Source organism: Apodemus sylvaticus, chromosome 5, assembly GCF_947179515.1.
Source record: "Apodemus sylvaticus chromosome 5, mApoSyl1.1, whole genome shotgun sequence".
Lineage (NCBI taxonomy): Eukaryota > Metazoa > Chordata > Mammalia > Rodentia > Muridae > Apodemus > Apodemus sylvaticus.
The window spans coordinates 125,771,509-125,797,266 of record NC_067476.1 but is presented as its reverse complement, the minus strand read 5'-3'; the positions used below and the strand labels follow the sequence as shown (position 1 = coordinate 125,797,266).

At 42.5% G+C, this 25,758-nt stretch overlaps 1 protein-coding gene across 2 annotated transcripts in view; it reads left to right on the top strand.

Annotated features, from left to right (window-relative positions):
• Kif16b (kinesin family member 16B) overlaps positions 1-25,758 on the top strand; it is a 289,898-nt gene that overhangs the window by 245,487 nt on the left and 18,653 nt on the right. For both annotated transcript variants that reach the window (XM_052183773.1, XM_052183772.1), the window contains one exon: positions 9,838-9,921. In XM_052183773.1, coding sequence (XP_052039733.1) covers positions 9,838-9,921 — 84 coding nt within the window. The remainder of the gene's footprint in view (positions 1-9,837; positions 9,922-25,758) is intronic.

Sequence of the window (25,758 nt, the reverse complement as noted above, 5' to 3'; positions counted from 1 at the left end):
ATTGGGGCATTAAGTCCATTGATGTTAAGAGATATTAAGGAATAATGATTGTTACTTCCTATCATTTTTGACGTTATTTTTTAAATTTGAATGCTTAACTTCTGTTGGGTTAGATGAAAGGTTACTATCTTGCTTTTTCCAGGGTGAAGTTTCCCTCCTTGTATTGGTGTTGTCCTCCTATTATCCTTTTTAGGGCCGGGTTTGTGGATAGATATTGGGTAAACTTGGTTTTGTCATGAAATATCTTAGTTTCTCCATCTATGGTGATTGAGAGTTTTGCTGGATATAGTAGTTTTGGTTGGCATTTGTGTTCTCTTAGAGTCTGCATGAGATCTGCCCAGGACCTTCTAGCCTTCATAGTCTCAGGTGAAAAGTCTGCTGTGATTCTGATAGGTCTTCCTTTATATGTTACTTGGCCTTTTTCTCTTACTGCCTTTAATATTCTTTCTTTGTTTAGAACATTTGGTGTTTTGATTATTATGTGACGGGAAGTATTTCTGTTCTGGTCCAGTCTGTTTGGAGTTCTGTAGGCTTCTTGTATATTCATGGGCATCTCTCTCTTTAGGTTAGGGAAGTTTTCTTCCATAATTTTATTGAAGATATTTGCTGGCCCTTTAAGTTGTAAATCTTCACTCTCATCTATGCCTATAATCCTTAGGTTTGGTCTTCTCATTGTGTCCTGGATTTCCTGGATATTTTGGGTTACAAGCTTTTTGCATTTTGCATTTTCTTTAACTGTTGAGTCCATGGTTTCTATGGAGTCTTCAGCATCTGAGATTCTTTCTTCTATCTCTTGTATTCTGTTGTTGATATTTGCATCTCTGTCCCCCGATTTCTTCCCAAGGCTTTCTATCTCCAAAGTTGTCTCCCTTTGAGTTTTCTTAGTTGTTTCTACTTCTGATTTTAGATCCTGGATGGTTTTGCTTAGCTCCTTCACTTGCATGTTTGTGTTTTCCTGTAATTCTTTAAGAGATTTTTGTTTCCTCTTTCATGAGCTCTGCCTGTTGACCAAAGTTCTCCTGTATTTCTTTAAGAGATTTTTGTGTTTCGTCTTTCATGACCTCAGCCTGTTGACCAAAGTTCTCCTGTATTTCTTTAAGTGTTTTTTGCATTTCCTCCTTGTTGGCTTTTGTATTCTCCTGGATTTCTTTCAATGATTTTTGTGTTTCCCTTGCAAGGGCTTCTAACTTTTGATCCATTTTCTCCTGAATTTCTTTAAGTATGTCCTTCATGTGTTCCTGTACCAGCATCATGACCAGTGATTTTAAATCCAAATCTTGTTTTACTGGTGTGATGGGGTATCCAGGACATGTTGGTAGAGGAGAATTGGGTTCAGATGTTGCCATATTGCCTTGATTTCTGTTAGTGACATTCCTGCGTTTGCCTTTTGCCATCTAGTTCTCACTGGTGTTAGTTTGTCTTGTCAGTGCTGAACTCACCAGTGCAAGCTGCCCCTTCCCAGTTGGCCTCTGGTGCACAGCTTACTTCCTGCACTGCTTGTAGACAGGGTGCTGCTGCCCAGGCTGTTCAGATCCCAAAGCAGGCACCCGAAGGCTCCCGCTGGGGCCCGCTGGATTCACTGGAGCACACTGACTTCTCCCAGCTGGCCTCCTGGAAGCCCAGCTAGCCACTTGCAGGACTTGGAGATGTGGTGCTGCCGCCCAGGCTGATCTGGATCCGGAAGCGGAGGGAGTAGAGCTGAGGGCTTCTGCCTGAGGCCTTGCCCCAGATTGTGTCTGTGGAGCAGATGGAGCCCGTGTGCACCCCCAGGGAGTGCCAATGGTGTATGCTGCTGCGATCTCCCCTGTGTTCCGGTCACTCCGCTGGGCAGCCGATCCGCCAACCGGGCTGTCGCACACAAAGTTAGCCTGGCCGCCCAGTCCCTGAGTCCAGGCAAAAGACTGGGAGGCCAAGGTCTGAGCAAAGTTCCCCTAGGGCTATGACTGTTAATTGGGTCCGCCAGGTGACTAGGATGGCGGGCGTGTGCACCCGCGCTCCCTGAAAGCGCTGGGAGAGTCTGCTGTGCTAACCATCCCCTGGGCGGGTTGACTCACAGATGGCCCACCAAGCCGCCCAGTCCTTGGGGTCAGTCCTGTGCCTTTTGGGGCCTAGACTCCCGCTTTGTTAGCCTCAGGCTATGCCTGTTACAGGTCTGCCCGCCAGAGCTCTCTGTTGTCCTGCAGGCAAAATGGCGGTGGCGCGCGCGCAGGCTTGGGCAAAAAAAAACCCTGGCTGGGTTGGCACCCCGATGGCCCCCCCAACCAGCCCAGGGCCTGGGTGCAGGCCAATGCCCGTCGGGCTCAGACCACCGCGGTGTTGGCCTCGGATTATGTTTGTGTACCTCAGTCTGTCCGATCCCCGGAGTCCGGAACCAAGATGGAAGCACCTCTCCTGACTGGTGGGAGGCCAAGTTCTGAAGTGGCCTCCGTGCATGAAAGGCGCAGCACAACTGCAGCTGCTTGCCGCCCGGCTGGTCAGGGAAGGTCAGTGGTCGTGGGCGCAGGGCCTAACTGGTCCCTGTGTCGCCCTGGCTCCACTGCTGATGGCCCTTCAGCTGGACCAGCTACTGCTGCACTGCCGCTGCCACCGCTGCTGCCCGCTTTTTTTTTTCTAAGACATGATTTCTACGGCACATATGTGACTGAATACTCACTTGTCTGAGTTCTTCCAGTCATTTGGCCATTCATTCTGTCCTACGTGTTCATCATCTGACGTTTATTTATGTTTTCTCCCGCATCACCCAAAGCCATGACCTCATTTTTTATGGCAAAGTGCCATTTATACAGATGTTCTAGAGCGAAGGAAAGCAGTGGGTGAAGGTTTGCCCAAAGCAGCTTAGAATTCCTTTGAAAATGTTCCCATCTTCTCTCTCTCTCTCTCTCTCTCTCTCTCTCTCTCTCTCTCTCTCTCCCTCCCTCCCTCCCTCTCCCTCTCCCTCTCCCTCTCCCTCTCCCTCTCCCTCTCCCTCTCCCTCTCCCTCTCCCTCTCCCTCTCCCTCTCCCTCTCCCTCTCCCTCTCCCTCCCTTTCTCTCTCTCTCCCTCCCTATTCCCTCCCTCCCTCCCTCCCTTCCTTCTCTCCCTCCCTCTCAGGTATTCAGAACAATAAGATCACTGTCTGTGAGTGACAGCTTCAGGCCTGTCCTCTGGCCCTGTCTTCATCTGGTACCAGAGATCTAGGCTTCCACAGTCTTGTTCCTGAGCCTTGCTTGCCTCTGTGTCCCAGAGAGCATTCTGTACCCAGGCATATATAGAATCATTATTGCTGTGTGGCTGTGATCCCTGAGGGCGTAGCTGTTTGCACTCATGGGGTGGGTGAGGTCTAGTGAACAAGCTTCTGGGTGACCTCCTCTCCACCCTGCTCTCTGCTTGTGGTGGAAACCCTGCTGGTGGCTTGAGCTATGGCAGTCCCCAGCATTATAGACAGTTTTTCACTTCTTGTTCCTTGTCGTTTGCAGCATTTTTTGAGGAGGTAAGGGAAGGCACATGAAGCCATGTGTCGTCTTAGCCAGACCCATTCGGCACACTGTCATGGATTCTAAAAGTTGGTCTTAGTCCTGTTATGTTTTAGCATGTGACTATTGCACGGGGAAATCCATGCTTGGTCTTCATGAAACCGAATAGAAAGACAGGGCTCTCCCCAGGGTACCAGATGCCAAAGAATCTCTAACATTTTGTATAAATAAGCTACATTTGCCAAGTCCCCATAAAAGTCAGTTGTCATGAAGACAATAGAACTTCAGATACTTTAACTTTTTGAAATATGGGACATCAATATTCCTTTGTCAGGGGTTACAGAGGGAAGAAAACACCTCATGTTTATTTCTGACAGGATTTCTCATGAAAACCAAATCTAGACTGTCCACTAAGTTACACTGATGAGGCATTAAGAACTGTCCTGTGAAAATACAGAGTGCTTGGTATGGGGCACTGAGAATGTTGGTCCAGTGAAAAGACTGGAAATGGATTTGGAATTTTCTTTTTAGCACGAGGAACCTTCTGGAAGTCCAGTGTTTGTGGGTCCTGAGTGGAGATCACCAATGTGCTCCCTCACACTTCCATGCATTCCTGGTTTGACAGCAGGTCAACCCCAGGGCCCTTACCTGATTTGAGGGATATCTATTTATTTGAGGTATAGGAGCCAACTCAAGTAAAAATAGCAGTAAGTATAAAAAATGGGTTTAGGAATGTGACTATGAAATGGCAAGAGGCTTGGGAGACGGTTCCATTCACAAAGTGCTCAGAACAAGCATGAGGTCCTGAGTTCATATCTCATGCCCACATTAAAAAACAAATCGAATCTTAGAAGCAAGTGTCTGTAACAGCATTTCCAAGGAGGCAGACAGAGGATTCTTGGGGCTGGCCTGCCAGCCAGTCTAACTGAATCAGTGAGTTCCAGGTTTAGTGAGGTTCTCTCTCAATGGCTAAGACAGAGAGTATATGAGGAAAGCACCTTGATGCCAGCCTCTGCTGGCATCCATATGTCCATTCACATGTGCACATGTACCCACACACATGAACATACACATACACAACCACAGTAGTCCCTATTACTCATAGAGGACTTGATCCAAACTCCCAATGGGTACCTTAGCCCCGCCACCTCCACCAAGTACAAATGCTGTGTATGCTGTGTTTTAACGTTTAGTTTATTCTGTAATAAATGTTACATAGATGTGCACAGTCCCCACACTTGCCCCCACCTGCACCTTCCTGGCCTTTATCTTTCATTTCTAAATGCTGCTCTAGAGCTTCACAGCCTCTACATATAGTTCTTACTTTCCTTTCCATGTTAAATAAGAGCCTTCACCTTTTCATTAAAAAGCTTTTTTGTAGATCTTTATTTGGCATATGCAAATTGTCACCATTACTACTCTTTGATATTTCTCCATGTTTTCCTTGAATGTAAGCACATTTAAGCATCTCTAAAGGAGGAGAGCTATGTCAGGCTCTTCTCTCCCAGAAAGAAGAGGTTCCTTCACTCTGTGGTCAGAGATCTGTTGTAAACTATGGGGACATTTTCTTGTGTATTTGACATTGTGTCTTTGACTTTCAGTATTGGTTTGTTTGGGCCTTAGCCGTGCCACTAGGATTAGAACCAACTACTTGAGATTCTAAGATAAACTTCCCCTGTGCTTTCCTTCCTGCCTGTTGTAGTTTACATTTCTGTTACTGTGTTGAAACCCTCTGACCAAAAGAAACTTAGGGGAGAAGGGATTTATTTCAGTTTACACTTCTGAGTCACAGTTCAGCACTGAAGGAAATCAAGACTGAAACTAAAGCAGAAGCCAGGGAGGAATGCCACCTACCTGTGTGGTCTCTGGCTTGTGGTCAGTTGCTTTCTTATACAACCCTGGTATGCTTGCGTAGAGGTGGCATTGCCCATAATCAAGACAGTCTTTCACAGACATGGCTGTGATTCCTCAACTAAGATTCCCTCCTTGAGTGACTTTAGGTTCAAGTTGACTGCCAAAGCTAGCCAAGACATTGTTCTTAGCTATATGTCTGGGTAGCCAGTGTTCTTACCTTCAGCAAACAGTGTGTATTGATAGGGCATGAGGAGTGTATGTGCCCTTGAGTCTCCCTCCAGGAGGCCCATCAGCATCTCTCCACTGATCATTCCCCACACATTGTTCGGGTACTTTGTTGAGGTGCATGTCTCCATCAAGGATCTGTTGAGAGTTCTTGTGGGAACTGTAGGAACTGTGGGTGGCTGCTAGCAGTCTCATGTACACAGCTTAGTACACTGATGGAGGAGTTCACACTCATCCTTATTCTAGATCACCAACAGCTTCAAAGCAAGCAGCATCTTCCTCACTCCACAGACCTATTCACAGAATTGTATTGAGAGAGCTGGAGTCAGACCTTGCTTATATCTGTCTTGAGTTTTTCATCATAGGAGCTGAGCCTTTCATGATTCTCTGAATAGGCCTTTGCTCTTTGAGTATATGCCTGGAAATCATTGGAAGTTAGTATTTTCTCTTCTTTCTAAAATCCAAGTGAATTTTTTTCTTATAAGTTGCATATAGTTGTTTCGGATTCTGGATATTAGCAACCCAAGTTCTGAGCTCCATTTGAGGAGGTGGCCCACTGAAAAACCTTGAGTGTTACTGTTGCCTTAATCCAGCTGCCTGCAGTCCTCTCAGTGTGTCATTTCTGACTGAGGATGTGAGGAGACTACAAATAATTTTCCCTGACAGAAACCACTCCACCTCATAAGAAAATGGCAAAACAACCAAGTGTGAAAGCATGCTGGCCAGGCTCTCGGCATCGATGTTGGGGACACATGTGTAAGATGAACTTGAGGCTAGATGGGTCTCAGAAGACAGACACTGGGGAGAGGCATGCTTGTGCCAACCAAGCCAGATTATAAACAAACAAAGCCTGCTCCCTGAAGCCAGAAGTGGAGCAGACAGAGGGCCTGAGGGCATGTAGGTGTACTGTTTGCTTGTGTAATGAATTACCAGACCTTGGAACAACTAATAATTCATATGGCTACATTCCATTCAGGATTTCTTGCTAAAGCTTCATAGAAGCTCGTCAAGTTCAATACCATTGTCTTTAGTGTTCTCCAAGAGAGAATATTTGGGTGGCCAGAGGTCCAGCTAGTTAAAAAGCAACCAGACTCAAATTGAACCTCTCTCACATTGGTGCCTCTAAACCCTCACTCTGCCTTGAGGTAGTTCCAAAGTAAAATGACAAATAAAATCAGAGCATTTGTGGCAAAGGGAAAAAACAAGCCTCTATCCCAAGAATTTTCTGACCTGGCACGCAGAGCCTGTATGTGGAACTATCCACCCTCCTGACAGTTATCTTTGGAAGGGGACTATACTCATCAGTGGCACCATTTTTTTTCTTGTTGTTGTTGTTGTTGTTTGTTTGTTTGTTTGTTTGTTTTTTGGATTTGGATATTTCAATACAGGGTTTCTCTGTATATCCTGGCTGTCCTGGAACTCATTCTTAGACCAGGCTGACCTCAAACTCAGAAATCCACCTGCCTCTGCCTCCCAGAGTGCTGGGATTACAGGTGTGTGCCACCACTGTCCGGCAGTGGCACCATTTTTAAAGAGAAGAAAGAATCTCTACAGAAACCGCATTCTAAAATTGAAAAATGTGTATAATTTCAGGATTAGCCAGTTGGTATTAGATAATATCACTTGGTTTTGGACTCTCCCCTGGGCAAAACTATTTCTTCAACTATCATCATTCCTTAGTTACCTGTAGTTCCTTGTTTAGGGCTGAGGTCTCATGAGCCGTCATATTAGCAGTTCTGTAGTCGTGCCTTGTTTGGGCTTTGCTTAGGACTTGCTATGGCAGCCATGTTAATGAGACTCTGTGGGCTTAGTATCTCTGACATTTCTAGAAAATCAAATCTCATAGCAAAGTTCCTATTCCTCTGGCTCTTACAGTCTTTTCAGTTCCTCTTCAGATATGGTCCTAGGTAAGCTTTACGTTCAGGAGCTGTGTTGTAAATGCACATGCATGTGCATATATGCATGCACACACATGTATGTACATATGTAACAACAATTAAATAGTGGCCATGAGTTTTTGAGCAAAGGTGGTGTGTGGCAAGGGTCGGGGAGAAAGGGTCGGGAGAAGTGATATAATTATGTTTTAACTTCAAAAAATTTTAAGGGGTAAAACAGTTGAATGGCTACTTAAAATAACTAAGGAGGTTAGTGAAAAGGTGGTCAACATTATTAGATATCATAGAAGTGCACATGTACAGGGGAAATGACTACTTACCTACCAGAAATACCCACAGGCCTAAGAATTAGTGGAGACCTGACACAGCTGAGAGTAACTGAGAGTCAGTTACTAAAACCATTTGCACAGCCTGTCCAGTAGGTTTTTTTTTTAATTTAGCTGAACTCATAGCATATATACCATGTGACCCAGAATTTGTACTCCTAACAGTAGGACCAACAAAAGTACATGAATTTGTTCATTAGTAGACCTAGGGGGAAATATTTCTACCAGCACAGTTCCCAAAATCTTCAAAGCAGAAACTAACAAAGAGCTCAAGAACTGCAACAGAAAAAACAAAACCAACAACAACAAAAAGTTAAATGAATAACAAATGACATAGCAAATACTGAAGCAATGGGGTGTGCAAAGCATGCCTACATCAACTGTCAATGGGGCTTACAAGCACAGAACTCAACCAAAAGAGGTGGATTCAAAAATCTTGTATGGTGCCATTTGCATTAAGTTTGTAAACAGAACGAAACTCTACTAGTGTTGCAAGCCTATAGTTCCAGCTGTTCAGAGGGAAGAAGCCAGAGGATGTTCAAGACTACATGTTCAAGACTAGCCTCCAAAACTTAATGAGTTCCTATCACAAAATTTTAAAGATAAAGTCAGGATTGAATAAATGACACAGTGGAAGAACCTCGTCCAGTTGCATGAGAGTCAGTGTCAGGACTGCTCATTAAAAATGAAAAACAGAACCAAAGTTTGCTTTTAGAACTCAGTTGGGCTACTGTTTGCCCAACTAAAGTGGGAAGAAGGAACTGCAAAGACCACTTCCTAGCACAACAATGTTCATTTCTAGAATTGGGTACTGGCTGCAATATGCCCAGTTTGAACATTAGTCAAGTTTTTCTTTTATACATTACACTTTCTGGTATTTCTAGCATATCTTATGGTGTTTTTAACATCTTAAATGCACAGAAGCTAGTTTTTAATATTTTTAAACTTCAGCTGTAGCAATATAAATTTAAATCAACTTAGTGATTTGCATGAGTATAAATTGGAGTTTCGTGGCCTATTGTGCCCTACTTTGTTGAAGAAATATTCATTTTTTTTTCCTAATAATGCTTCATTGGCTTCAATTTGTCCACCAAAGGTGGGAAATAAGGAAACAGTAAATTCTACCCACAGCAGCAATTATTGCAGCTTAGCATCCATTCTGCCAAGGCAAGCCTGGCTTGTTTGGGTCTCACCAGATTATACAGTCCTTCTTAGCCTGGGCATCTAATAAAACTTACCTTATTATGATCTGTATGCCTTCAAGAAGAAGCACATTAAAAAAGGTGACTATGGGCTTTTAAGACACAGCTAGAGAACTAATTCCAAACCTTCATTTTGTAGGAAATGTGATAGATTTAATGAGAATCCTCCTTTCCCCAGGTAATCTTCATGAATGCTAACCTAAGTGAAAATCTTGGACTTTTTAGTGAACCTTAGTAATTGTCTAAGACATATTTTACAAAATAACCAAGGAGTTTATAGATGGAGCTTTTAAATTCTCATCTCCACTGAAAAGTAATAATTGTATGGGCTACTGTACAAGCCCAGTGCTTAAGTTACATAGCAGAATCATGCCTCAAAATAATTAGACAGAGAGAGAGAGAGAGAGAGAGACAGACAGAGAGACAGACAGACAGACCCTATTTCAAAAAAGCAAAAGTAACACAGAAACAGACTCAATGGTAGGCTAGACCTCACCTGCATCACACAGGTACCTGGTCTAGTATCATTTGGGCCTTATTTGTTTTAAGAAAAATGCTACATGACATGAAATCTGATCTTTAGAATGTATTGTTCAAAATCACACACACACACACACACACACACACACACACACACACACGCACACGCACACGCACACGCACACACACACACACACACACTTTCTCACTTGACACTGAGGAATTTAACCTAAATTGCCTAACCTCTTCAATGTTGATGGCAACCCGGGCAAGGACCTACCACCTTTAAATTTTAAGTTTCTCTCTTCACTCCTTAATAGAGACACTAAATAAAAGTTTAATTAAAAATAGACAGAAGTTCATTAGTATGACCTCAATATATCTCTTGAAATCTGCATTTCAGCTCGCCGCTCTTGAATTTCCCCCAAAGAAGCTTTTCGGAAACAAAGATGAGCGGGTAGTTGCTGAGCGGCGGACACACTTAGAGGTAAGAAATCAAGCTTTCAGGTCCCCGTGTAGAAAATCCACCATGTGAATGATTGACAAGAGCAGCTCCTGTTGGGACCTTTGTTTTTAGAGCTGCTCCATTAACACAGGAGATGGCATCAGGGCAGTGGTATGACTTGATTTCAAATCAGGTCCTTAGCCTCTTCTGGTTTGGCTAGCATTTTTCTGATTTTGAAGAAGACAACCTTGTTCTTAGTGTTAGGAAGCAGTGTGTGAGTGAGTGCTACATCCTGGCCTCAGCCAGATGGCATGTGATGCAGGATGAGAGAGAGCACAAAGCTTGCTGAAGAAAACTTGGAATTAATTAACCAAACTTACAGAATGTCGTCATTGTTGCTTTTTCAAGAACTTTGGGAGGGAGAAGACTCGGACCTATTTTAGTCCTAGTTCAGTGTCTTTGGATTTATTTTAACTTTATCTGCCAAGCTAGCTACACGTAGAACCCAGTTTAACACAACCTGTTTTTGCGACTGCCTTGCTGCCAATACCCATAGCTAACTACTGTCTCTAGTTTGTGGCTTGAGGAGTATACAGTTATTTTATTTGGTCAAATTCTGACTGCTTTTGCCAGAGCAACTCCAGGATGCCCTCAGACCTTTCTTTGTTGTGGCTTTGTTGGGAATAGGCACATGACTTATGTAATGAAGTCTTATCAGAACAGACCTTTCTAACAGGTGACTTGCAATGTAAAACTTTGAGAAAGGTCTTTCTCCTCTGGACTACCAAGTTGAACATGGCTGCCTATGGGCTTCACTTGATGTCAGTGAACCAAAATATAGGGAATTGTCTTAAGCTGTTCATCTAGAAGGGTTCTGTGAGAGCAAAGGGGAGACGTGGAGAAAATGAAGCAGTGAACTATTGTAAGAGAGGGCGTGTTTCAGTCAGGAGCCATGCTTCCAGATTCTGCAGTCATACTGTAGCTACAAATTTAAGATGTCCTGAGACCAGAAAGACTGGGCTGGACTCCAAAATTTATCCTGTGGTCCTAAAATTTAGTAGATGAATCAGCCTTCAAGGATAAGGTTATTTTCTTGAGTCTGCCTGGTTGAGCTCTCAAAGTTTTACAGTGCTTATGTTAAGTGTTTATAACATTCAAACAAACAAACAAACAAACTTAAATAACACTTTGAGTAGTGATGAATTTTCTTTCTCTGAACTTGACCTGCCTTGATAAGTACCCTCATCTTTAATGAAAACATAGAGAATGGTGGGTTTCACACTTGTTTTAAAAATTGATTATTGGCTATTATGGCTATTGCCATCCTACCTTCCCAGAACTCTGATGGTATTCACATGAGGCCAGCACTGCCACAACGGTCTGGTGATGTTTTTGGTGACACAGTTCAAGAACAGAACATGGTGGCCTTTGGCTTTCCATTCCAAGTGCATGGTGTTTTGTGTTGTAGTCCACATTTGTTCCTTCAGTGTCTCATATCCAGGAGTGCATGATCTTTTAACATTCTGACATGATTTTGCCATCTCAAAGTTTAACCTCAGGAAATACACAATTGAACTTCAAACAAAAACTAGGAAAAAGAAACCTTCAACGATTTGAGGAAGCATTCTTAGCTATTGCCAGCCACACGAAGCTGCATGCAAGCCCTGGACTGCTTGGTAGACAAGCCTACTAGACTGATGTCATCACGTAACTAACTCCATTACACTATCTGCTGTTGCACTCGGTATGCCCATGTCACGCTATGGCAGCCTAAAAAGATATTTCTGGTTCACAGTTTGGAGCTTTCAGTCCATGCCCATGGTCACTTTTGGACTTAGCAAGGCAGAACATCATGACCAGAGCACAGAGCAGAGGAAGTTACCTGACTCACAGCAGCCAGGAAGCAAAGAGAAAGGCAGGAAGTGGTCAAGATCCCAACATCCACTTCAACGTTATGTCCTCAGTGACCCAACTTTTGCTCACTAGGCTCCACTTTTTCACATGACTCTCTACCTACCAGGAACAGCAACGTAGTCTTTATGACACTTACCCTAACCACAACACTGTATATAAAGACAACCCTTTGGTTCTCTGTGACTGTGCAGTCCTGGTGCTTTTACAGAATATGCTTCATACCTTGGGGAAATAGGCACTTGTGTTTGAAGATAAATGTGTTTCATTTACCACTCACCTGAAACTGCGTGGTAAATCTTAAAGCATTATCTTTGCTTCAAGAACCAAGTATAATTCACCTTCACTTAATAGAAAATTAATCTAAGATCCTTGCATTAATTTCCTGTGGATAGTGAGACTTTTCATTTGATCTTCTAGCATCAGAAGTTACTACTTGAGTTAGTTTATTTTTATATGAAAAATAAGAGTTACTTTCCATTAACTGCTTATGATTTAACTTAACAAACATTTGTTTAACTTCTCTCCCATGCTGGATCCAGTGCTGAGTGCTATGTAGAATGACATATTTTTCCCCTCTAAGAACATATGCTTAAGTTTCTCTATTAAGATTTATCTGGAAATGTCACAGATACATGAACACATAAAGAAAAGTAAATTTCAGTTAGACCCATATCTATAATATCTGTATTATATCTGATATCTGTAATGATTCCTTAAAAGAAGTTAACATTATTAAAATTTAAAAATACAGTTTTATAATTGCAAACACTTTGATACAGCTGTGTAAATGTTGACTTTTTGTGAGTTTTATTGTGTATAGCAATTTTCTAAGTTATAAAAGTTAAGTCTTTTAAAATAATGATTTCTTAAAATGCTGGGTAGGAATGGAAAGCCATGATGAGAGATGTTCCAGAGGTGAATTTCATACATTGGAAAGATTAGTTGTGTGCCTTGTGGGACTGTAGCATGTAACATACTGCATACGAGTAGGAAAGGATGGTAAGTGGTGGACTCCTGCACCCTTAGTGAGAAAACTAGAATGCCTCCCCCCAAACAACTATGCCTGGCAACATGTGTTCATAATTAGAGCCTGTTTTGCATAATTTCCCCCTGTAAATGATTCACGTATACATTCGTATGCTTCCTGCAACTTTTGTTCTAAGAAACTTAGAATCTTAAAATTATTTCTAACTTGGGTGAGTCTTTTGCTGTCTTCCTGACCAAACTGGAACCAGTTTGGTGTATACAAAGATAGACCTTGCCATTGAGCAGTAGAGTTTGTGACACTCCTTCTCCAGTTCTGAAAGCAGCTAAGTTCTTAGCAGGGAGCTAAGTTGTCTGATAAGGTAGTGGAGGGAAAGGGGAAAGAGTTCTCTGTTTCCAGGAAGGAGGGAAGGAGGGAGAAAGAGTGGGAAGGAGGATGGATGGGCGGATTGGAGCTTCTAAGCTAGACATTGTAACTACTGGGCTGAAGTCACCAACTACCACTGTTGCCACTCAAGAGTACCAGGAATTGACTGCTCTCCCATAAGGCCTGTTCTCTAACACTTGCTGTCCATTAAGTGCTTCCAGTTGTGTCCTGCCAGTTACTTCTCCTTGTGGGAGCTTGTGAGGGGAGATTGTCCTTATTCACAGGTGAGGAACTAAGTCTCTTGAGGGTAAAGTTCCCACAACTAGTGAGGAAGTGGTAGAGCCTCAGACTCACTCTCAACATGGCTTCCAGAGCAGGCCTGTCATTGAGCATCCACACTTCCCCCCCAAAGGAGTGTTACTTTTGCATGAATTCAAGGTTAACTAAGCTCTGCTGCCTTTTTTCTCTGAAATGTGATTCCATTCATCTACATAAGAATGACATCTGTCTTCACCCTAGAGTGTTCTAAGGCTGAAGAAGCTCATTATCATTCCTGTCTTTGTGACTGTGGTGGCTAGTATTGTCTACTTGACAAATCTAGAATGTCCTGGGATGCCCTTTAAGCTTGTCTTTATTTACATTATTTGAGGTTGAAAGACCTGCCCACTGTGGACCACACCATTTCCTGCACGCTGTCTCTGGAGGACAGCAGCAGCATGCCCTCAGCTTCCTCTGCTTCTTCCTTTCTGTGCATGTGATGAGTCAGATGCTCCAGGCCCCTGCCTTCTTCATTCTCTACCATGGAACTGCGAGCCACAATAAAGCTTTTCTTCCCTGAGTGTCTTTTGTCAAAGTGTTTGATCACTTTGAAAAGAAGGGTAGACAGTGGCCCTGGCAGGGAGATGGCGCTTGGTTATGATCTCACATACACTTCTGTCGGAGGGCAGGGATGGATTGTGATTGCTAACTTACTCTGTGGCAAAGAAAGCTTCCAAGTCTTGGGTGACACATTCTTCCCATGTAGACTTAATTTTAGTTGTTTGGTGTTTTCACACAGCCTTGGTGTTAGCTGCCCCTTCTATATCCCTTCCTTACCATCTCCTCATCCCCATCTCCACATAACCCTCTCAACCCCTCTGTTCTCAGAGTAGACTCTTAAACTACATGCAGGAAGCAGAGTCAGAGCTGATTAAATTCTTCCTCTTTCCTGACCCTTCACATGCGACTCACCTCTGCTGAATTACCAGAAAACCTGCCCACATAAGCCTCCAAATTCATGAGATTTTGTTGTTTCCTTTTTGTTAATTCATAAAAGGTATCTTTTAGGTTATGAATTTCAGAGAACATTGCTTTCTACTTGAAAACATTTTTACTAATCACTCTAATAGTCTGTCAGTTCACAGCATAACTGTGATGAAAGAAATATCTGAAATTCTCTAAAACTGTACAGCCTTCAAGAGGAATGGAACCACCATGGGACTGAGAGCCTGAGAAGTTTCTAGAACCTTTTCTTCAGTGTACAGGCAGCAGGCATTTTCATTCCCTTAATTAACACACTGACAAGGTAGCTAAGAGCGTGGGCCTGAAGCGCAGCATCCAGCCCTTGGTCCTCAGTGGTCAGTCACCATTTCAGTTCCCTCATCTGCAAAATGCTGCTGCACCATCTCTGCAGGTACACTGAGGGAAACTGAGCAAGTGTGCAGAACACAGACGCTGATGCAGAGATAAATAAAACACCCAAACATGGTGGCTGGTGCGATGGGTGTGAAGATTGTAGTGATGCACCATGGGGGTGAAGATGAGGAGGAGGAGGGGGAGGTGTAGGAGGAAGGGGTAGCAGTAGGGGGAGGAGGAGGAGAAGGGGGCGGAGGAGGAAGAAAAACGACAAATGCAGTGGTGGACGTTGAAGTTACATGTTCATTCTTGCTTCTGATGATAAGTTAGAGGCACTAGAAGTATCTTGGAGTGCTGTCACCCTCTCCTTCATTCTACTAGTTTACAGTCTGCAAAGTAGAAGGGGCCTGTCTGAAGCTTTGGATCACAGTGGAACTGTTGTCCAATGTAAGAAGGATCGGAGATCCAGGATCCGTGTGAAAGCTGCACTGTTCCTCACGGTGCCTGTCTTTATTTCTAGCTGCTTAGTTGCCTCTGCACAGCCACCATGCCATGACTATGAGCCTGCCACTCCAGAGTCTCCAGCTCACCTGAGGAGCACTGGGAGCTCATCGTGGAGAGAGGATAGCTTAGTCTCATGGGTTTCGGTCAGGTCCCTCAGGACTACATCCACTTTTTGACTCAAGTCAACAAGGGAATATATATAGCAATGGGAACCACTTTTGTATTTGTAATATTTGGGAGAATGTGAAAAAATTGCTCTGGGCTAGTTTTAAAGTTTGTTCTGTGATTATACTACTAATTTTTTTTTTTTTTTTTTTTTTTGGTTTTTTGGTTTTTTGGTTTTTTGGATTTGGTTTTTCTCGAGACAGGGTTTCTCTGTGTAGCCCTGGCTGTCCAGGAACTTACTCTGTAGACCAGGCTGGCCTCGAACTCAGAAATCCGCCTGCCTCTGCCTCCCAGAGAGCTGGGATTACAGGCGTACGCCACCACCGCCCAGCTTATACTACTAATTCTTATCAAGAAATTCAACAGAGTATAGTTTAAATTTGACTGAATTTGAAAAGTAATAGTCCCACCGTGTTGGGTAAGGGAATATATATTTTGTCTGTGTTTAGACATGATTATGGAATGTTCTCAGTGTCATTTTCTGTTTGTCTTGCCTTACTCTTCTATAGTCACAGGGTAGCCTTATCTGATGTTGGAATTCTATGAACTTGCTTATAGTATACAGGAGAACAGTGAGGTTTGGCTGTGAAGAGCAGGCCAGTTCTGGGGGATCTTTAAACATTCTCTCCTAGCACAGGATGCCCAGAGTCTATGGGTCTAGGTCTTTCTAATTGGAGTAGTAAAGTAAATGGAGAGCAATTTTCCAAATGCCTGTTCTGCTAAACACACATGTGAGTGATGGCTGTCAGGGTTAATGCGTCACTGTCCTAAGCCTCCTTCTGCACTATGATTCCTATACCACTCACCTTGCTTTTTCTTCCAGTAATGTCTCATTCAGTTTGTTTTCAGTCTTAAACATTGATGTTCCAATAAAAATCCTATTACTTTGTTTAGATATTGTATAGTCTCAGTCCTTTCAATTTCAAAGTAAATTTTAAGAAAAAAAAAAAAACCTCACATTTTCTGTTTTCTCTGACATTTAGCTATCAGAAAGCTCTTTAAAAATCTATGCTTAATTTAACATTCTTTTCATCTATTTTCTGCTGATTTTACACAATGTCTAATGGTATATTATAACTATTATAAACATAGCCAAAGATTAAAGAAATGTCTCCTAGAAAGGATCGTTTCCTCCTTGTCAGAGAATTGTGGTTTTTTTTCTTCTAGTTATCTGCTTACTCATATTAGCAAGGGCTATTTTCTGTTATTAGGCCATTAGCACTATCAGCCACAGCAAAGCATTCCAAAGAGGGTTAAGTGGCTGTTGAAGTGTGAGAAGAAACTGAACCAGAGTTTGGAGGCTCTCCGATACCGGTGCCATGGAGATAAAGGTGTGCACATGTTGTGATCCTGGGGCTAGGCAATGTCAAGAAACACTGTCTGTAATAGAATCCCCATCAGCCTGAGCTGACGCTCTTTGACCTTCATTCGCTATCACCCCATAGAGGGGAAATCCCACTTTGGTTTCCATGAGCAGTCAGAGGAAAGCAAAATTAAACATTTCCACCCACCATGAGTCCCTCTGAGAGGCCTTCCCGAAGAAGGGAGTGTTCCCACTGTTTTCACCTGGTGACACTCTGCCCAATCTCTGTCCTGTGCCAAGTAGCATTCTGTCCTGGGTGAGGGTGACAAGCAGGGGGAATGGGCACCTTGGCTCGTGTGTGCAGATTTGTTCTCCTCTCTTCAGCTCCCAGTGCAAACTACAGAACTAGCAGTGAGGATCTCAGCATTTTCTTAGCTTTGATGTTTTTGTTTTTAACATCTGCACATATATGTTATTTCAGGGGCAGATGCAGCCTGGCACCGACTCTCAGACGACCAGCTCCAGTCCTTGTTTCCTTTGAGTTTATTTTCTCTTTGCCTGTGGTCGTCACAAGCTGAGTCCTAATGGAGATTTTCACAACTTTCATTTCCCATGTGAATTCCAAAGCAAGTATTTGAATGGCACTTGGGCAGGGAGGTACATCACTCTAAACCACTCTACCCTAGCCTCAAGGGGCTCACATTTTAGGAGCTAAGGATACAATCGAAGCCTTCTCATTCCTTGCACAAATCCAAGCTTGCCAGCTGGAAATATCCCTATTTCCAGGTGCTAGGACTGGTGACTTGTGAAAACTCTCAACTCTCATCTTTTCAGAGCGGCCATTGGTTGAGGAGAGCAACTTTACCTATCCATTATCTTGGAACAAGTGACCTTCTAGTGACTAGTTGTTTTGGAGGAAAAAATCTGGTGTCCCTTTCTTCTTCGGGACAGTTCCAAAGGGCCATCTAGGCTTGAGAACTTTAATTTAGCTGATTGATCCTTTATTATGACCCAGAGTCCATTTTTCTTTTGTCCAGCTTGCCTTCTTTCAGTCTTCACAGACCTCAATCCATGGAACACCCTAAACTATGTGCAATTTCTCTGGCACCCTTGGCGCTCCTTGTAAAACACTTACTAGAAGATAATTCCAGGCTGCTTTCTGCAGTGTCCATGTGTTGCACTGTGACTGAAGTAAGGACATTAGAAAAGAGCCAGACTGTCGTAGCTATAGACCTTTATGGAATGACCACCATTTAGCATGTGTCTGATAAATTCCTTTTTTGATGTTTTTACTTATTTCTTGAGAACAACTGCTCCAGATCATGGGTGCTTTCTTGGTTTTGTGGTTGATATATTTCAGTGTTATTCCATTAAAAACATTGATTCCTCCCCACCCCCAGCCCCCAGCTCTTCTAATGGCTATGATTTGGAAATAGCTGCTTGGTTAGGAGTAGGACATTGTGCTCACTTCCCCTTCTCTATGCTGGGATTTTATCTGGCTTGAGATTGTACTGGTCTTGTGTGTGCTAAGGCAGTCTCTGTGAGTTCATATGTGCGCATCTGTTGAGTATAGAAAATACTGATCTGTTGAAGTTGTCTTCCAACTACCTCTGGCTCTTAGAATATTTCCACCTCCTCTTCCATATAGATCCTTGATCCTTCAGAGGAAGGATATGGTAGAGAGATATTATTAGCTGTGTTAGCTAAACATCTGAGAATTTGAAGTGCCCCTCAGCTCAGCTGTTTCCTCAGATAAGCCTTTTCTGCCATCACTTCCAGATTCCCAAATGTTTCTTGGTTATAACAAGCAGTTCCTGGATTTTTGTTTAAAGTTTATTGAGTGGGTATTTTGTTTTCTAAAGTAGCTTATGTTTTACTTAGAAAGTTTCTGAGGATAGTAATTCATTGCTAACCATTACTTCTCCATTGCCTGGCCCAGTATCTAGCCCTTTATATTGTTCAGTAAATGTTTTTGAATGGCAGCTTTAAAATCTATTTAAAATAGCAAATGGTGCAGTTTTGTCCTAATAAGGTTTCAGCCTGAGAGTACATACCCAAACTTCACTTTGAATACATTTGATCTGCCATATGATTGTATGCCTTTGGGCAAGGCACTTCACTGCTCTCAACTTCACTACTCTCAGTGGAAAGCATGGACTAAAAACAGCCACCTTCCATGGTTATTGATGGATTAAAATGAGAGCAATACATAAACACCGCCCAATAGTTTAGCTTATATCTGCAACTCATAAAGAATAAAAGTTAAGAATATACCTTAAGAACATATCAGTCTTGTTTGTATTCTTCTGCAGTGTCATTGACTAAGTGATTTTAGACAAATTACACTTTCTGTGAATGATTTTACTCATCATAAAAAAGTACTATAGATAATGAAATAATTCAAATAAAATACTTGGGTGGGTAGCTAATGTATAGGAAACACTGAAAAGGGTGGGTTTTTACCATTATTTAATAACCATCAACTCTGATTTATGCTTGTTCATATACTTCTGAGTATAGAGCCATGGCTGGAGCATGGCCAGCCTACCAAGGCCCACATGTTTTAAGAAAACCGACTCTCCATCCCCAAGATGCCACCAACTATTCATAACCCCTCAGTTAGGACTGGGAGCTCATGAACCCCTTCCTGCTCCGTGCTAGAATGCTGACTGCTTTGATCCTGGTATTGTGCAGGCTGCCACAGCCGCTGGGAATTTAGGAGTTCAGTATCCAGCCATGTCCAGAAGATAGTGTTCCTTTCTGATCCTCTCAGAGGTCAAACGTGACTATTTGTAATTATATCACCATATTACAGTTAACATATAGTGAGCTTTAGTATAATTTTGAAGTAAGCATCTAAAGCCTTCTAAATAACAAAATAAGACATGATTGGAAGGAAGCTTTGAACTATGGTTTTTCACAGGTAATTTCAAATGTAGAAGAAAAATCTTAGATTGGACCAAAGATAGATGATAGATAGATAGATAGATAGATAGATAGATAGATAGATAGATAGATAGATAGACAGATTGATAGATCACCCTTTCTGTGGGCCTAAAAGTACTAAAAATAGTCTATTACTAAAGACAAATGTTTGCAAGTCATATGTTCGTTCTGTATTTATGACCTTCCTTCCCTCATATGATCATCTTGTATTTATGGTTTTCCTCCTCCTTCCTTTTACTTTCAGTCCATCTTTCTTGTGATTTTTTCAGTGCTGCCTTATTGTTTCTAAAAGCAGAAGGGAAGAATAATGGATGAAATGGTGTCAAGCCTACATACCACACATACAGTCATCATATAAGCAAGCTATACTAGACATGTACATAACTCATGGCTAAAAGTCTGAGAATTGTACTTTGTTAGGATTGACTTCCCATTATTCTAAAATTAAAGTCACTATTTTACTTCTTTTAAAATGCATTGTCTTTATTCACTCATTTTTCCTAATTTAAGTTTAATATCTATATTAGTTCATGTTTTAGAATCTGAAACTTAAAGAAATGCATAGACAGTAGACCATGTTTCCAAATGAAACATACAGACCTTAGAAACCAAAAAGAACTGCTCTGTAATTACACGTTACCATTTAGGTAAGGTGTAGCACTACTGTAACTTTGGTTACCAAAGGCCAGGTGGAGCACTACTGTAACTGGTCAAATGATTAGAAAGATTCTTTTTCCTCTGTTCCTTTCATGGCTAATAAGATTTTATTGAAACGAAAGTCTACAGAAATACCATTCAGTTTGTTTTGTGTTGGCCAACTACTGGGCATGGGGGTCTGCCCTTTAGTATGGTTAATATACCCTGTGTCCCAATGTCTTAGTTTCTATTGCTGCAACAAGACACCCTGACCAAAAAGGATGTTGGAGAGGAAAGGGTTTATTCAGTTTACACTTCCAGATCATAGACCATCATTGGAGGAAGTCAGGATAGGAATTCAAACAGGGTGGGAGCTGATACAAGAGGCCATGGAGGGATGCTACTTACTGGATTGCTTCCCATGGCTTGCTCAGCCTGCTTTCATAGAGAACCCAAGACCACCAGCTCAGGGATGGCACCACTCGACATGGGCTGGGCCCTGCCCCATTGATCACTAGTTGAGAAAATGCCTTACATCTGGATATCATAGTGGTGTCTACTCAATTGAGGCTTCTTTCTCTCTGATGTCTGTAATTTGTGTCATTGACACACAAAACTAGCCAGTACACACTGAGACACTCCACTGGAGAAAACTGATTTCCCTTTGTCATTGAGTATCAGGTGCATATAGCTTCCTAGTTTGGGATGGGTCCCCATCCAACTTGACCTTGTGCAGGTCTTATATGTGCTGCCACAATCTATGTAAGTTTGTGTACCAATCCTGTTGTGTCTTGAAAATATTGTTTCCTCGGAGTCATCCATCCCGTCTGGCTCTTACAATCTTTCCCCTCCATTTCTGCATGGATGCCTGTGCTCCTGTATCATTCTAATGAGGACTTCCCTTACGTTGGTGTATGAGCCACATTTACCCAAGTTCTTATTGTCTGAAGTTTCAGTAGAATTTATTATTTTTATTACATTTGGGGTGTGTGAGTGTGTGTGTGTGTGTGTGTGTGTGTGTGTGTGTGTGTGTGTGTGTGTGTTTGAATGCACATATAATGGCCAGAAGACCACAGGCTGGTGGTTACAATTTTAAATCTTTTAAAGTGTTTATCCTTTGAAGATGACTAAGCTTGATGTGATTCAGAAAGCCTGCACCGCGAAGTCCTGCCTGGCTCCCTTAAGGTGGCTCAGCTGGTAAAGGCACTAGATACAGGGTAGAAGGAGAGAACTGCAAATTTGCCCTTCAACATTACATTACATGAGTGCACACATATTCCTGTAATCATACATGTACACAGACACATCAACAAGACAAGTTTTTAAAAAAATTAAAAAGGAAGTCTCATACTTAAGAGAAAGTGGTAGCACTCGAAAAGAAACAACAAGCAAATCGCTGTGTATGCAGTCAATTGTCCTGCTAGGTTCCATTCCCATATGTCTCCTGTCAGGACTACAGGGAACTCAGTTCAGCAGTTTGTTCAGTTATTGCCTAACCTTCACTAAACCTTCAAATCTCAGCTGTGTGAGTCTCACACCCTTAGATCCCTGTGTATCTTGCACACTAGCTAGCTCCCTAGAAGAATGCTTTCTGGTGATCTGCCCTGTCTGTTTCCTGTTCTTTCTTGAGTAGTTTCCTGTACTTGAACTCCTTCTTTGATTTACTGCTTCATTTTGATGGAGCACACCCCTTGAAGCTTCTTCAGAAAGGGTGTGCAAAAGGCGAACTGCTAGCAACATGTCTGCACACGTCTCTGAGACTCATGCTGGTTTCAGAATGTTCTTTTGGAAATGGTTATTGTGCAGATTTCCAAAGGATGACTCCATCATTTTCTAAGTTTGTTTCTGCTACTAACAAGTTCAGACCATTTGGAGTCCTGATTTTTCTTTGTGGCATATTCCTTGTCTCTCCATCAAGAAGCTTAGGGAATAGCCTTGTAGGGCTCAGTGTACTAATTGGTGAGAATTTGTTTTAGTCAGCAGCCCCACCCCCATCCCCATTCCACTAGACTCCACTCTGTATATCTATCTCTCTTGTTGCCTTCATTTCTGAGACTTTTCTGCTGGTCTACCTGTTAGAGCTATCTCTATGGTTCTTTGCTGGAATATTCTGTTTTGTCAGTGTTAAGCCCCTGGTCTAGCCTTCACTTCCCCATCTGCTCTGTTTACCACCTGTGTCTCTATCATTCTGTCTCTGTTCATTTTCTCCTCACACCTACCCCAAACCACACCTTCTCGGTAGACCAGTGGTTCTCAGCCTGTGAGTCTTGACCCTATTGGGGCTGTGTATCAGATATTTACACTAGAATTCATAACCATAGCAAAGTTACAGTTATGAAGTGGCAACAAAAACAGTTCTGTGGTTGGGGGTCACCACAGCATGAGGAACTGTATTAAAGAGTCACAGCGCTAGGAAGGTTGAGAGCCTCTTCTGTAGATCATTCTGGAAGCCATGCTGGGTGCACTGCTCATTCTTTTATTGTGTGGCATACCATGCCACTTGTTAGCTTGCATCTGCCAGCACCGTTATAAGCCCCAAGGCCTAACTTCACACCTCCTGAAATAGTTGGTCTTGTTTATTTCCACTGATGTCAGCACAGTTCCTCCTCATACATCTCCTTTGTTGCAACAGCTCAAAAGACACATTTGGGATTTTCATGCATTCCTGTATTTTAAAAGCTGCAGCCTCTGTGCCGTCACCATCAAGCCCCGTGCTTACTATTTATATCAACGTTTGGGAGTCATCCTTCCTCTTTTATGGAATCCTGTCCAATTTGCATTAGGCTTTCTTGCAGATGCCACCATTCCCTAACTCCATTTATTTAGATTTGTTTTCCAAATAAACAGTGGCATCCTTTGAAAAAGGATGTTGACCATGGCCTCTGCTGCCCAGCCCCATCCTGTCCTTTGCAGGCTCTCTGTGCTGCCTCTTTAGTTTAGAATTCAGCTGGCTCATCTCCCCTGACAGTCTTCCTGGATCTCTGTGTGTCACTTGCACTTGATAATGTTAGTGAATGAGAGCATATGCCACAGCCCTTCGAGATAATACTAAGGGAGAAACAAGTGGATCAAACTGTCGGCTGTCCAGTTCTGCACAGCTCTTTACCTACTCTTGGTCTGTGTAAAGCTCCCATCCACTTTCAACTAGGTTTATTTCTGTTCCCAGAAGTTCTCTATAATGTGTTTATATTTGCATATATAATTTTATGCTAGGTAACCCAAACTTTTTTGTAAAGAGACTTTATGTAATCTCTTTTTAAAATTGAGATCACCTGTTTCATATTATTTATAAAATTAAGAAACTGATGTCAGAATCAAGAAAGCATTTGTTAATCAATGAACATGGTAGAAACTGAAAACACCCTCATTTTCACAATGGACTTTTTAGGCAGCTAGAAAGCAACCCCTGTGGACAACCAGTGCTGCAGAACGCAAGTTAAACACTGTGAGCAGAAAGATGACTGCTGCTTCTAGAAGTGGCCCTAGAATCTGGGTGTGTGCTTCTCTGTATCCCTTCTCCTTTCCTTACCCATTGGTCATAGCACTTGTCTTGCAGTTACCCATACTGTATTTATGTGCAGCTCCTGAAGGAATCAGGACATTTCAAGGAACGGTTTGCATACTATACACTAGCATCTCTTGCCTGAATAGAAGGTTCCTTGAGGTAAAAAATAAAATTAAAAAGTGAGCACAGAGCTAGAGAGATGGCTCAGCGGTTGTTAAGAATGTGAGCAGTGTTCATTTCCCAGCATCCACACGGACTGGTTTCTCACCACCTGAACTGCAAATGATTGGACACCCTCACTGGCCCCTGAGAGCACCCACACAAATATGCTCAAACATGGGCACACACACACACACACATAAATAAATAAAAATAAAATAAATATATATTTTTTGAAAGTGAAATATATACTCTCAACTTAGCACCTGTTTGCTCAGTTGCTGGGGAAAGGCCCCATGGCGCTTTCTAGAGCCTCCAGCTACCTGTGAGTGGGACCATCATCATCCCAGTTACTGTCTCCTCTCTCTCTCCTGTGTTACACTATTCTTCACATTTCAGAAGAAGGCTGCACGTGGTGCTGAAGGATGGGTGACAGGAAGAGTGACACTCAGTTACACAGTGTACCAGTCACCTAGTCTTCAGTGTCCTTTGTGAACATGTTAAACGTATACTCTGTATACAGACATACAGGTGGCCAATATGTTTATCTACAGATAACTATATAGAAAAGGATATTTTATCTGCATTTCCCAGTATAAAACACACCCCCATTCCCATCCTTTTCAGTTAGAGATGTTGTGTTGGAGAAATTTTGGTCTGGTATTCTCTCCTCCTCTGTCCCCCTAACAGTTATGCCTCAATTATTATTCAAATCCCCTAATTAATCCTCTCTGCTGGGTGGGGTCATAGGCCTACCACTGAGGGCCATAGGTGGGGTCATAGGCCTACCACTGAGGGCCATGGGTGGGGTCATAGGCCTACCCCTGAGGGCCATGGGTGGGGTCATAGGCCTACCACTGAGGGCCATGGGTGGAGTCATAGGCCTACCACTGAGGGCCATGGTTCTTGCACCTAGGTTTTGACTATAGCTTCCCCTAGGGACAGAGGGCCCTGGAGGACACAGAAATGAGAGCCAAGACAGAAGGGCAATCTGCAAGGCAAATAGTTCACTGAGATTGTTGGGAGCTCCTTGTTCAGGGAACAAAACAAGGGGCAGGGGTCTTGTCTCCCGGAGTCTGAGGAGCTTGCCTTCTTGGCCTGAGTTCAGGAACTTGGTGTTGAGACAGCCATGAACACAGAATTTTAGTCAAAGGGAATCTACCATCCACATAGAAACTATTGTAGGCTAAAATCAGAGGCATGTTCTGTTCAGCCACAAGCAGAGCTGGAGGAGAGGGCTCTTCAGTGTTCCTATTCAGGGCTACTTCTATGCCAAATTCCACCAAAAGGGAGGCTTTGGGCTTCTACTACATGTACAATGGATTCCTAATCCTTTAGTTGTTTATTCCTCAATTATTTGAATTTTTGCTTAAGTACATTGTAGGGAAGAGGTACCACACAGCAAGATATTCATTAAAAATTCTAGCAGTCAATGTAGTCATTTGGAGCAGCCATTATATCATCTCATATTGTTAAGAATCTGTGAGCTTCTATAGTGCTAGAAAGAACCTAAGCTTGGAAACAAAATAATACTAGTAATAATTGCCTTTCCTCCAAATGCATTTGTTAGAATATCAGAATCTGAAATGTGACTGAAATAAGCTCTTATATGGTATAGGTTGTTTTTCAGCTCATATTTAATCATCATTCCGCATTTTGAAATGTTTCCTCTTCATGACTTGAGAACAAGCAGGTTTTGAACTGAAGATCTGCCAATGCCTGACGAGAGGCAGTATGGGAAATATAGTCCCACGCATGCTGTCTCCTGCTTTTCTTTGCAAG